The sequence below is a fragment of the Pithys albifrons genome, chromosome 16, assembly GCF_047495875.1.
Source record: "Pithys albifrons albifrons isolate INPA30051 chromosome 16, PitAlb_v1, whole genome shotgun sequence".
NCBI lineage: Eukaryota > Metazoa > Chordata > Aves > Passeriformes > Thamnophilidae > Pithys > Pithys albifrons.
In genome coordinates, this window is record NC_092473.1 from 2,026,733 (window position 1) to 2,040,660 (window position 13,928).

A 13,928-nucleotide genomic window follows, 5' to 3' on the forward strand; every position below is an offset into this window, starting at 1 on the left:
GGTTATACTGCTGGGGTTTTGTGAGTTGAAAGCAATTTCCCTTGTGTGTCAGTGTTGTTATTGTAATATTATTATTAAATTTTAGGTCTGACTTATAATCTCTCTCATGGTGAGTTCATTTCCCCTGCTGGTTCACCTTTAAACCAGCACAGCCTGGAGAAGAGGAGGCTCAGAGGTGACCTCAGCACTGTCTGGAACTGCCTGAAGGGAAGTTCTGGCCAGGTGGGGGTTGGTCTCTTCTCCCAGGCACTCAGCAATAGGACAAGGGGGCACGATGGGCTCAAGCTCTGCCAGGGGAAATTGAAGTTGGAGAGCAGAAAGAAATTCTTTGCAGAGAGAGTGCTCAGGGATTGGAATGGGCTGCCCAGAGAGGGGGTGGATTCCCCATCCCTGGAGGTTTTTCAGCTGAGCTTGGCCGTGGCACTGAGTGCCATGATCTGGTAAAGGGACTGGAGTTGGACCAAGGGTTGGACTTGATGATCTTGGAGGTCTTTTCCAACCCAATCCATTCTATCATTCTATGATTCTGTGATTCAAACCCCCTTCAGCAGAGTGGAAAATTCTCAGAACTTGAGAAAAGGAGTTTTTTCTGATGTAGCTAAATTAGCTTTGATGCTATTAAAATGCATTTATGGGATTCTGGTTGTGCCTTTCAGTGGGACTACAAGACAACAAGGACCTAAGGAACAGATGGAAAGTTGTAATGACTCAATGAAACTCTTGGTGGTGTTGATGATATGAGCTGCTCTGAGAAACACGACAGGCATTTTTCATATATGATCTCAACACTGAAAGCTGACCAAAAAACTCTTTCCTGGCAGAAAGAGAGCATTTGATACAGCACCAACAGCTTTACAGAATGTGTCTATAACATCCCATGGAATACACAGCTTTGTCCCTGATAAAACCAGCACCACGAGGTTGCTCCATGTGGGTTGTACCACGCAAATCTCTTGTGCCTCACCAACCACTCTGCACATCCTGCTGCCAGTCTGTCAGCATTCAGTAAGGCCATTTTTTATTTTTAATTAAGGATCAGAAGGATTCCCAGGCTGTTTAGACTGGACATCAGGGAAAATGTCCTCACAGAAAGGGTGGTCAGGCTGCCCAGGGCAGTGGTGGCACCTGGGACATGGGGCAGTGGTGGCCTTGGCAGTGCTGGGGGAATGGTTGGACTTGATCTTTTGCAACTTTATGATTCTATGATTAGACTGAATTGTTCAGCCTTTGTAAAATATAGTTGTTATTATTTTTTAACATGTAACGTGTGAAGGAAGTTTGTGCCCTGCTGAAAAAACACACTCAGCCTTCAGCAAATCACAGAAATCAAATATAGGAGGAGAGGGCAGAAGTAGGTGTGTGGTTCTTCCCTAGAGGTAAATCTCTCCTGGCATTATCTGTATATAAACATCACCTGCTTTGCTGTTGAATTCCTGGCTTAAAATAAACATAGAATAACAAATAATCCAAGGATTATAAAATATGAAAATATGGTCACTGCTTGTAGGAAATTTCCTTGAAGAATGGCAGATACAGGTGTGTTTATATCACAAGTTCTAAAACATAAGATGTACAGAAACATGACCAACCACAGGGGAAAAGAGAAACCAAAGTGCTCCCAAGGGATGCAGATGTTCAAAGTACCTAAAGCTTAATTCCTTTAAATATTAAAAGTGATCCAAGCTGACAGAGGAGGGGTGAGTTCACAGTCAGGTCAGTACATTCAACTCCAGTACCTGAAAACTAATTGAAGGGCCATCTGAGCTTCAGCAGAACTTCCCCCTCTCCTCTCAGCAACAAGTCACAAAACACAACAGAGCCTTGCAAAACATTCCTGACCAGTTTGTCTCCATGAATTGGGTCGCTGCAGATCCAACAGCTGGGGGCAAATTCTCTAACCTGGTAAGACAGACCTGCTGTAAAAGCAGATCAGGTTTTTCAGTCTCCTTTGACTGATGCCAGTGCTGTGCAGTGCTGTGCCAGGTCTGTGCCCGGACTCCCCCTCTCCAGGCTGCCCACCGCAGTGCCCCCCTTGGCACCACGTCCCAGTTAATGCTGCACCTCGAGGGGTGTTCTGGCACCTGAAGGGCTGTGCCAGGCTCAGCTGGCCAAGGGCACAGCCCCGGCAGTACCGCCCGGCCGCCGCCGCAGGGCAGTGCCCGCCGCAGTCCCTGTCCCCGTCCCTGTCCCTGTCCCCATCCCCGTCCCCGTCCCGGTCCTGCCGCGGCATCCCAGGGAACAGCACAGAGCCCTCTGGACTGCTCTGGAAACATCGACGTTCAAGGACACTTTGGAATCCCCTTCGCGATTCCCTTTAACCCGTTTTATCAGAGCAGCCCCTGCCCAGCTCTGTGATCGCTGTCGAAGGGACATCCCTTGGAGCATCTCGGAGCGGCGCTCCCGTGCCCTGGCACTGAGCGGGTGGGCAAGGACTCTCAGCCTCGCTCACCTCCGAGCACTTGCCCCTGCCTTTGCAGACACCCCCAAATAGGTCTGTTTACCGGGTTGAGTCTCGGGATTTTATATTTCCTATTTATCTGGCCCGGTCCCTCCTGACGGTGCAGAGGGGACGGGGACATCGCTGCAGCCCCACAGCCCAGGTGCGAACCCCAACACTGTTATGCTTCCAGCATTTGAAAATCCCTCTCTCCCCAGCCTGCTCGCACAGAGCTGATGCTCCGGGGGTCGGAGCTGGGGTTTCCTTCTCTCGGGGCTCCCCCAGCGCTGCGGGCCCGGCCAGCCCTGCAGGGCAGCGGGAGGAGGAGGCGGGGAGGGGGCGCTCCGAGGGGAGGAGGGAAAACTTCAGAAGTCTCCATAGTCTTTTCCTTTCAGGAAACACATCCTGTTAATGTTTGACTGCCGTGGCAGTGGCTCTGTTTGTTGCAGTCGACTACGCCCTGAGGCTCACCAAAACCAGCCACAAAAACAGCCATTTCCTCTCGCTGGGGAGGGGGGGCCCTTTCCTCGCTGCAGTGGCTGGTTCGTCCCGGCACTCACGGCTCGGATACTGGGAGCAGGACTGGGCACAGCAGCCCCCTCCAGACACTTCAGGCTTGCAGAGCTCCTTTGGGATGCCCACACTGCCCTCTGGTCGGCTTGGCTTTGAGAGGATGCCATCGGTCACCGTCGGCGGGATATTCTGAGCTTTGCGCCCAATGCCAGGCTGTTAGAGCGGCGCTGCTTTCCCGCAGGACCCGCAGGCTCCGGAGAGCATCCCACCCGTCCGTGCCCACCTCAGCCCAGGCTCTCCTGCCCGAGCCTGGATTCTGCCTCCATTCACCCCGTCCGACGCGGAATGGACCTCCCTGTCACCCAGTTCACCACGGCACTGGCACTACTTATCAAAGTGCAAGAAGGTGGATAAGCCAACGCTAGGAAGGACCTAAAGAAGCTTCTTTGTGTTCGTGTTTTATGGAATTCTCCTACCTACCTCACACAATTCTCGTTTCCTCGCTCAGAAGCCCCTCTGGAGTTGCCTTCAAGAATGAGCGGTGATGTGCTCTAGCCCGCCGTGAGAGCCAGCGCAGCCCTGTCCCTGTCCCTGTCCCTGTCCCTGTCCCTGTCCCTGTCCCTGCGCTGCCGCTGACCGGGACCTCGCGTCGTCGCAAGCAGCGCCTGGCAGCGAGCGACACTCAGATATGACTGTCCACAAACTGGTAGCCACAGCCGTGTTGGTCGCCCTGGTCTCGCTCATCCTGAACAACGCGGCCGCCTTCACCCCGAACTGGGTGTACCAGGCGCTGGAGGACGGGCGCAAGCGCAGCGTGGGGCTCTGGAGGATGTGCTGGGTGGCAGAGCGGGGCAGAGCCGGGCCGGGCACCAGCGCCAGGCACGGGCAGGGGCAGGAGCAGGACTGCGAGGCCCTGGGCTGGGGCTCGGAGGCGGCCGGGTTCCAGGAGTCACGCAGCACTGTCAAACGTAAGTGCAGTCTCTTTTCTCTGCTGACACCAGGTCAGGATGTGCTGGGTGCTCCTGGTCCCCAGGAGGCTCTGGGCTAACCCTGAAATCGGTGTTAGCTGTCTTGGTCTAAACATCTCCTCACATTCATCCCCAAATTCCCCACATTCATCTCTGGGTCCAGAGAAGAGCAACGAGGCTGGAGAAGGGACTGGAGCACAAGTGCTGTGGGGAGAGGCTGAGGGAGCTGGGGGTGTTTAGCCTGGAGAAGAGGAGGCTCAGAGGTGACCTCAGCACTGTCTGGAACTGCCTGAAGGGAAGTTCTGGCCAGGTGGGGGTTGGTCTCTTCTCCCAGGCACTCAGCAATAGGACAAGGGGGCACGATGGGCTCAGGCTCTGCCAGGGCAAATTGAAGTTGGAGATCAGGAAAAAATTCTTTGCAGAGAGAGTGCTCAGGCATTGGAATGGGCTGCTCAGAGAGGGGGTGGATTCCCCATCCCTGGAGGTTTTTCAACTGAGCTTGGCCATGGCACTGAGTGCCATGATCTGGTAAAGGGACTGGAGTTGGCCCAAGGGTTGGACTTGATGATCTCAGATGATCCAACCCAATCCATTCTATCATTCTATGATTCTAATTTGAGAAAATAAGAATCATTATGTCCACCAGTGATGAACTGAACTCCTCCTTCTCTCCCCTCAAAGCCAGCAATCTGCATGGTGCTCTCTGGTTTATACAGCCTGGAGACTGACCTGCTTTGAAAAAGTCACCTGTGAAGTGTGAGTCCAAAGTCTGAGACATCCCAAAGTCTGAGACATCCCAAAGTCTGAGACATCCCAAAGTCTGAGACATCTCGGGCTCCCTTCTCCCCCCTGGGCTCCTGCCATACGATATCCCTTCCTGCTCAGCACAATACCAACCACAGTTGCTCTGAATACCATAAAACAAACAAAAAAAACCCAAAGAAGGTGTTCCAATGGTATGCTGAGCTATCTCTCCCTTCTCTTTGCTTTTGTTGGAAATGCCAGGAGCAGAAAAGACAGAAACAGTTTTGGTAAAAACATGTAAAATTGAGATAGGCCTTGACATGTGCAACTGTCCTTCTTGGTGAAAAAACACCATTAACACACAACTTGGGGACCACAAAAATCCTTAACCATGGTGTGTTTTTCACTCTGCACTTTCACAGACTTGTGGGATCTGAAGAAGGCATCCAGCTTACCCAGAGCTAGGGAAAATCATTGGAGAGCATGAGAATTAAAGAACTGATTAATGAACTTTACATCCCACATCCACAGTGCTAACAGTGCTGCTGTTAACCCTGCTCAGTAAGAACCCAGAGCAGAACTGTGCTGGAATAGGAGGATAGAAAGGCTTGGGTTGGTAGGGCCCTTAAACACCACCCAAAATGCCTGCAGACCCCATGGCTGGGACCACACCTGCCCTGTTGCCAAGAGGTTTGCTGCCCCAAAGCCCCCCATGCCATCAGCCAGGCTGGGAGAGCCGTGCCAGGGCAGTCGCTGCGCCAGCTGTGCCTGTCCGGGCACGGAGTTTAACTCCACAAATGGCTCCAAAGTCCACACCTCAACACCCCCCAGGGTTTTCCCAGGATTTCCAGGATGCTCAGAAACAACCCTGACATCTCTGAGGGACAGGCAGCAGTGCCAGTAACAAACATGATTTCAAAGCAGATGTTTCTCATGGTCTGAAACACAGAGAAAGAGCAATGGCTCTGCTGCTCCCTGGAGTTTCCCAGATCCCTCTGGGGAGACAGCACAGAAATATTGGAGGAATTTCTTTTAAAATTGCTTTAATGTGGGTCCATTCCAGATCATATTTCCCAGCAATATTATGCAGTAACATTTTTTGCTAATACTGAGTTTGCATAAATCACAAACAGAAAATTTCTCAAACTGACCCTTTCAATACTTTGCTAACTGAAAGGTTTTAAAAAGGATTAGACTGTAGAAAAAGTTCCTTGGTGTTTTTCTGCAGCTTCATCTCTGGAATCACTGCCCCAATTAATGTTGATAAGCCATGTTCTAACTTGAACAATATGTGTACCATTCAGGACTGGTTAAAGCACACACTCTGTAATCAACACTGGAGTTTTGCTCAGTGAATTTGGCTCCTGCAGCATTTTTAATACACAAACTTGTATTTCTTGCTGTGTGGGGGTCAGGAGGTGAGTGGTGCCTAAAGATCAGAGGTATCAGTTTCATGGCAGAACTGTCTGGGCAGCAGTTTCTCATATAAATAGGATAATGTGATAGAGAATCTTAAAATTTCAAAGGAATAATTATAATTATAGCACAATCAAGTGCCCAGAGGAATCCTCTGAAAACCACTTAAAAATTCTGATTTAAAGGAAACCTTCAGGCCCAGCAGCTCGACTTGTACAGGAGCAAAGCATCCATTCCCTATTTAATCTGGAAGCAAATAGTAAACAAAAGGCCAATTCTGAATCTTGTTAAAGCACTTAAAGGAAAGTCTCCCCTCTGCAGCTGTGCCATGACAACCTCAGCAGGAAAGACATCTGTGGCATTTATTTTCAAAACAGCCACATTTCCATGGGTGTACACATGGTCAGTCTGAGCCTGATTCTTTGATCCACTGTCATTTTAAAGAATTTCTCTAATAAGAAATCACATTATTTTAGTAATATCTGTGGCAATCCTCATCTGTCAGTTGCAGATAAGTCACAGATGTGCAGGTGTGTGTATGTATAAAAATAACTTTATGAAGGAAGAAATACAATGTTACCACACAGTATTTTGGATGCCATTTCTAGAACAATACACAGAAAATCTCTTCTGCCAATAGCAATGCAAAAAAGGCCATAATCTGGCTCAGAGAAAAAAATTGTTCTTACAGAGACATACATATTTGAGGGGAAAGTTATTTATCTCACAGTTCAAGAGAAAAACTGCAAACTCTTGGGGAATTTGCTTGTCCACATGCTTGTGCTCCTGCACTGCCAGCCTGACAACAGCACTGCCACAGCAGGTTTGCTCCCTGGCAAGGCACATCCTTACAACTTGTGTTCCACTCGTTTTCACTGCCTGCTCTTCATCCCTTTGAAATGACAGAAGCACAGAATGGTTTGGGTGGGAAGGGACCTTAAAGCTCATCTCATTCTGCCATGGGCAGGGACACCTCCCACCAGCCCAGGGTGCTCCAAGCCCTGTCCAATCTGGCCTTGGACACTCCCAGGGCTGGGGCAGCCACAGCTTCTCTGGGCACCTGTGCCAGGGCCTGCCCACCCTCACAGGGAAAGATTCCTTCCAAGAAATAGCAAAACAAGAAGAAATCCAGGGACAGGAGTAAATTACATTAAAAATATAAGGAAACAAAGCATTGCAATGTGAACTATTTCTGCAAGGCACAACATAGGCCCTCATCAATAGGACAAGGGGGCACGATGGGCTCAAGCTCTGCCAGGGGAAATTGAAGTTGGAGAGCAGAAAGAAATTCTTTGCAGAGAGAGTGCTCAGGCATTGGAATGGGCTGCCCAGAGAGGGGGTGGATTCCCCATCCCTGGAGGTTTTTCAGCTGAGCTTGGCCGTGGCACTGAGTGCCATGATCTGGTAAAGGGACTGGAGTTGGACCAAGGGTTGGACTTGATGATCTCGGAGGTCTTTTCCAACCCAATCCATTCTATGATTCCATGATTCTATAGGAAAGGTGGGATGACTGATTCACAGGGAAGACACTTCCACTCTGTCCCTCAAACCTCCCTGCTCCTGGAAGGGAGACCCCAGGCCCTTCCAATTGTCTTTATCCACTTCTCCATTTCTCTTCCTCTCTCTGTGCAACCCTGCACTTCTCTTCCAACCATCTGTGATGCTGAGAAGCTTCTGGGACAGTTCAAATGACTAACAGGGAGAGTACACGGGTTGGGGTGAAAGTTTTGGACATGGGGATGGGATTTTTGGTGGATATTTTTTCATTGGATTAAGCAGTGGTGCCAGAGCCTAACAAGTGCTGCTGCTGGCATGGGCTGAGTGATGCAGAGGTATGGAGGGGTGAGATGGCTCCTTTTTAGTGGAAATAAACTCTCAGAATCAGTCTGGCTATGAGGACATCAATCCAAGTTTTTCTAGCATAGACAAGCCACTGGACAATAGAAACTTAAAGGCTTTGCTGAAAACTCAAATTGTACAGCCCCCTCTTGAAAACACTTTAAGGAAACTTGGCCAGGTGGCCTAACTCTCCCATCACCTAAGTGTGGGCAAAAACATTTGCCAAAGGTTATGGAGATGTCGTTTCAGAGCTGTTGCAAAATTTTGGAAGATTATGCTCTTGTCTGCAGCTCCTAATGCTTCAAAACAGTCCACTGGTAGCAGAAGCCCAACCTTAGTAAGAGCTTGGGTAGAACAGCATGTCATGAGCAGTCAGTCCTCAGCTCCATAAGGGCAGTCTCTTTTCTCTGCTGACACCAGGTCATGATCTGTAGGGTGTTCCTGGTCCCCAGGAGGTTCGTGGGCTAACCCTGAAATCATTGTTAGCTGTCTTAGTCTAAACATCTCCTCATGCTCATCCCCTAATAAATTAATTTAAGAAAATAAGAATCATAGAATTATAGAATGGATTGGGTTGGAAAAGACCTCCAAGATCATCAAGTCCAACCCTGGGTCCAACTCCAGTCCCTTTACCAGATCATGGCACTCAGTGCCACGGCCAAGCTCAGCTGAAAAACCTCCAGGGATGGGGAATCCACCCCCTCTCTGGGCAGCCCATTCCAATGCCTGAGCACTCTCTCTGCAAAGAATTTTTTCCTGCTCTCCAACTTCAATTTCCCCTGGCAGAGCTTGAGCCCATCGTGCCCCCTTGTCCTATTGCTGAGTGCCTGGGAGAAGAGACCAACCCCCACCTGGCTTAGTTTGCTCCACAAGCACTTTTGAAGGGATGATATTTCCTAATTTCTACTCTCAGAGGTTAACAACATAAATACCACAAGTTTAAACTGATAGAAGAAATTAAATGTCAGACTCCTTAAATAGAGCACAGCTTTGGGAGGCTCAGCACGATGCTGACCATCAATAAATAATTACAGTGGTTCTATTTATTGTCCTTATCATCTCTTAATTGTTTTCCCAGTAAGTCTGAGCCCTGTGCCTGTGCTGTGAAATGATGCCCATGGCAGCTGTGGCACTGCTCAGCACACCTGATCTTCCCAACAATGCTGACATCCAAAACAAAACAAACACACTATTTGTTGCCAAAAGTTTGACCAAGGTGATTTTTTTTTTATTCTAAGGAAGGGTTTATTCTAAAATTATTTATTCCAGGTTGGAAATCAGCTTTGTGAACAGCAAGCACTGCTCTTGTTGACTCTTCCCTTTTGCCCATTCTGGCTTTTCCCAATGTTTGGATATTTGGCTTTGCCCTTCTGAAGTCTCTATAACATGGATTTAAAAAATTACTCCAAAAGGCTGAAAAATAGGATGTATTCCTTATCTCAGGATAACACTCCACACAATGTCAAGTTCCAGAGCAAAACAGTGTGCTCAGTTAGAATCTCTTGATCATATTAGAGAAAATCTAATTACTTATCTAGTTAGATTAAACTTTATCAGCAGAATATGATCTCAGCCTGCAGACACTCAGCCCAAGAGGATGAAGTCTAGCACAGTTACACTGAAAATGGGTTCTAACAAAAATAAGTGAAGCAACTGCAGTGTAAGGATCATTACCAGTTTCATCCATAATCACTTAGAAATCTCTGTTTCCCGAACACAACCACTTCTCCTCTTTTCTGGAAGAAAGTCACATATGAACATCAGGCATTATGAGGACAATCAGAATGTGTCCTCAATAATTCACCAAATAAGTAATCAATAAACAAACCCAAGAACCATAAAAAATAAACAGCTTCCACAGAACTTTTTTTTTAATTTCTTTCATTACAAAAACAAGGAAGCAAAAATCCCTCAGGAGATTTGAAATGTGGCTGAACTGATGGATGTGATCAGCTCCTGAGCAGCCTGAGGTGGCACATCCTTCAGCTGAGCATAACCCAGCCTGAGTTTAAGGGCTAATTAAGAGTTTGGGTACCATTTTTGGGGTGTCCCAGGATGGCCAGTGCTCAGCATCCTCCCACTGTGAGGGCACCCAGAGCTGTTGGGCCTCAGCACTGTCTCCTGCACTGAGTCAATGTGTGCTCACTGGACTCTTCCCAGGGCTGGAAACTTCGTAACTCACAGCACGTGGACTTCAGTTTGCACGAAAATTTCTGTTCACCAAAAGTGGTCTTTCTCAGGGGGGGTTTTAGGCAACTGTGAAAATATTTTGAGCTGTTTCATTTAATCATTACAAAGCTTGAATTGACTCACTTAACTGTTTCTGCCCTCTCTGCAGAGAGAAAGGGGGAAGACATTCTCACATTTTAAGCAATTAATGTAATGTGATTTTCCAGTGAGATCATCCTTCCTCATCATCCCAAAACACTGTAAATTACTCTCCAGTATGACTAACCAACTTCTGCAAATAGTCTTGGGGCTATCCTGGAACATCACACCAACAGGCCTGGGGCTATCATGGCTCAGAACAAAACAAAATTGCTGCTTGTAAATAAGAAAATCAAATCAATGTCTCTAATCCAGATGGATACGGCTGGTTTAGGAAGTGAGCAAAACAACCAGGAATCTGAATTGGTCTCATCCCTGGAGCTTGGGGCCTGACTCCTGATTGTTTCAAACAAAGCAGAATTAATTAAGTCAGTACCCTGAGCTGAGTAAGAGTCCCAGCTGGATGTCCTGTCCAGGAATTTACTGCTGCTCAGAGAACATGGGCAGAAAACCAGGACAAGCTGCCAGAAGGCAAAAGGCAGAGCCCAGCAGGGTATGTTGATGGACAGCAGAAATTTGGGGCAGAGCTTTGGAGCCATTCACTGACCAACTCTTTCCAGCTCTCAACAGCCAAGCTGCATGTTAAGGAAGGTGAACAAAGCTCCTGATAAGAGAGGGATTTCCCTCCCTCCTTCACCTGTCAGACACACCCAAAGAACAAGCACCTTTGGCAGTGTCCAGGCTTGTTCTGCTGGAAGCAACCACCTCCAGCTACAGGAACATCAGTCTCTGGCCACAGGGATCATCCTGCTCTGGCTATAGGGAACTCCATCCCAGCTAAACTTTAGGAGATGAGTGGCATCAACAGTAATGAATCATAGAATCACAGAATCATAGAATGGATTGGGTTGGAAAAGAACTCCGAGGTCATCCAGTCCAACCCTGGGTCCAACTCCAGTCCCTTTACCAGATCATGGCACTCAGTGCCACGGCCAAGCTCAGCTGAAAAACCTCCAGGGATGGGGAATCCACCCCCTCTCTGGGCAGCCCATTCCAATGCCTGAGCACTCTCACTGCAAAGAATTTCTTTCTGATCTCCAACTTCAATTTCCCCTGGCAGAGCTTGAGGCCATCGTGCCCCCTTGTCCTATTGCTGAGTGCCTGGGAGAAGAGACCAACCCTCACCTGGCCACAACTTCCCTTCAGGGAGTTCAAAACAAAAAAAGTGGGACATCCAAAACACAAAACACATATATCATGGCAGTCTTAGGCAACAGGTTCTAGAAGAAAGGGGTTAACACAAATGCCCCTGGTAACTGTGCAAACATTATAACCATCATGAACATCTTGTTTTACAAATTGTCATTAACAAACCATTAGGCAAAAGCTCATTAAGTCTGCAGTGACCACAAAAAGTGGCACTGGCTACTATGAAGGGAGCTGAGATGGTTAAACAGATGATCCTTAATTCACAATGATTACCAAGTCTGTAGAAAACTCATCAGAATAGACTAAACCTGGCTACTGAGGCATTTCTGCCCACAGATAATTTAAAATAGGCAGAGTAAAAGAGCACAAAGGTAAAGACTAAATTTCACAGCTCTTATAAAAACTGTATTGCAGACAATTTTATGAGCTGAGAAACATTTATTCCTGGATGGATTAGTCATTCAGGCAGGAGAAGAGCCTTGTGGCCTGGATTTCCTCAACAACAAGATTTCCATCTTCAGGAGGTTTGGATACAGCTCTGAGGAAATGCTTTGACACTGCACATCCAATTCTCTTTCTTGATCCATTCTGTCCATTGGTTGTCCTTAATGAAAGGAGAGCAGAGGTGCTTCCCCAGCAGTGGGGTGGGGGTAGGAGGTGTCCTCAGGCAGCAGCTCAGCTCAGCTCATCCTTTGGGTGTGCACAAAGCAGTTCCACGTGCTGAGCTGGCAGTGTGACCGTGGCTGTGAGAGGGGAAGCACAGCCACCTGGCACCCCAGGCTGAACACAACCAACAAGCAGCACTGCAAGAAGAATGGGCTTCATGCATTATTAGAGGAGTTATACAGTTCTGGGCCCCTCAGTTCAGGAGGGACATTGAGGGGCTGGAGCAGGGCCAGAGAAGAGCAACGAGGCTGGAGAAGGGACTGGATGTGGCACTGAGTGTCCTCTTAAACACCTCCAGGGACAGAGAATCGATCATGTCTTGATCCAACCCTACTGTGATCACCAGCCCAGGGCACAGAGTGCCCTGGGCTGGTGATCACAGTAGGGTTGGATCAAGGGTTGATGATCTCAGAGGTCTCTTCCAACTCAACTGAGAAGAGCAACGAGGCTGGAGAAGGGACTGGAGCACAAGTGCTCTGGGGAGAGGCTGAGGGAGCTGGGGGTGTTTAGCCTGAAGAAGAGGAGGCTCAGAGGTGACCTCAGCACTGTCTGGAACTGCCTGAAGGGAAGTTCTGACCAGGTGGGGGTTGGTCTCTTCTCCCAGGCACTCAGCAATAGGACAAGGGGGCACGATGGGCTCAAGCTCTGCCAGGGGAAATTGAAGTTGGAGAGCAGAAAAAACTTCTTTGCAGAGAGAGTGCTCAGGCATTGGAATGGGCTGCCCAGAGAGGGGGTGGATTCCCCATCCCTGGAGGTTTTTCAACTGAGCTTGGCCGTGGCACTGAGTGCCATGATCTGGTAAAGGGCCTGGAGTTGGACCAAGGGTTGGACTTGGTGATCTCGGAGGTCTTTTCCAACCCAACCCATTCTATCATCCTATGATGAACAGGCTGCCCAGGACAGGAGTGGAGTCATAACCCCTGGAGGGACTTAACAGACTGTGGATGTGGCACCTGGGGACAGGGTCAGTGGTGGCCTGGGCAGTGCTGAGGGAACAGCTGGATTGGATGATCTTAGGGCTCCTGTCCAACCTAAACAATGCTGTGATTCCAGGATTGTAAGTGTGCTTTTTTCCCCAAGAGGAATAATTACAAGTCTGGAACAAACCCAAAAGTTCACAGATCATACATTACACCTGTTAGAATAAAACTACATCTCTTATATGAGAGATGAAAGGGCACTCAGTTCTTGTAGGACCTTATTCCATAAAAACAACTGTCTTCACATTTAATGAAATAATTCCAGCTGCTTCCTTCTTATTCTCCCAGTCCCCAGCCTGATGTGGCTCCATGGACCATGTGCAACCTTCTTTTTGGTGAAAAGCAGCAGCTGGGCAAAATATCCATTGCATTTCCACATGTCCCTGAGCAGGGCAGTGTGTTGGGCCACTGAGTGTGCAGTTCTTACAAAGAGCAGCAAAGATCAGGAGTGTTACCCATCCAGTGCTACTGCCCTTCCAGCTGCAGGAGAGGACAGCTCTCAAAGAACCATTATGTAAAGATTAAATTATTAAAATTTGCTTGAATTTCAACTGAGTCACAGTCAGAAGCTTACTGGTTTTAGTATGCATGATGTAACATCATCTGTGGCAAAGCTAAAGGAGTTTGTAATGCAGTTAAGTGTTAAAAAGTCATGAGCAGCAGAGAAAGTGAAAATTGGGTGTTACTTTCTGTGCCAGGGGGTGGCATGTATTTCTGGCATAAACTTCAGACTTTCAAAGGTTATACAACAACAGAGGCTTTTCTTTTAGAGCTCTCATGTACTACACACAGGCAGTGCACAGGATCCCTCATGGCAGCAATTGTGGTGCCACTGCAGCTAGTTCTGTCACCAGGGGCTGCAAACCTGCCCTCACTTTGGACACTTCT

The 13,928-nt window shown here is 48.2% G+C and overlaps 2 protein-coding genes across 3 annotated transcripts in view; one reads left to right on the forward strand and one right to left on the reverse strand.

Moving 5' to 3' along the window:
* IFT140 (intraflagellar transport 140) overlaps nucleotides 1-13,928 on the reverse strand; it is a 98,712-nt gene that overhangs the window by 15,909 nt on the left and 68,875 nt on the right. The window lies entirely within an intron of this gene.
* The window catches only part of TMEM204 (transmembrane protein 204), a 39,305-nt gene continuing 28,200 nt past the window's right edge, over nucleotides 2,824-13,928 (forward strand). Inside the window, exon 1 of the mRNA XM_071571525.1 lies at nucleotides 2,824-3,918. Within this exon, the coding sequence (XP_071427626.1) occupies nucleotides 3,639-3,918 (280 nt within the window). The 5' untranslated portion in view covers nucleotides 2,824-3,638. The remainder of the gene's footprint in view (nucleotides 3,919-13,928) is intronic.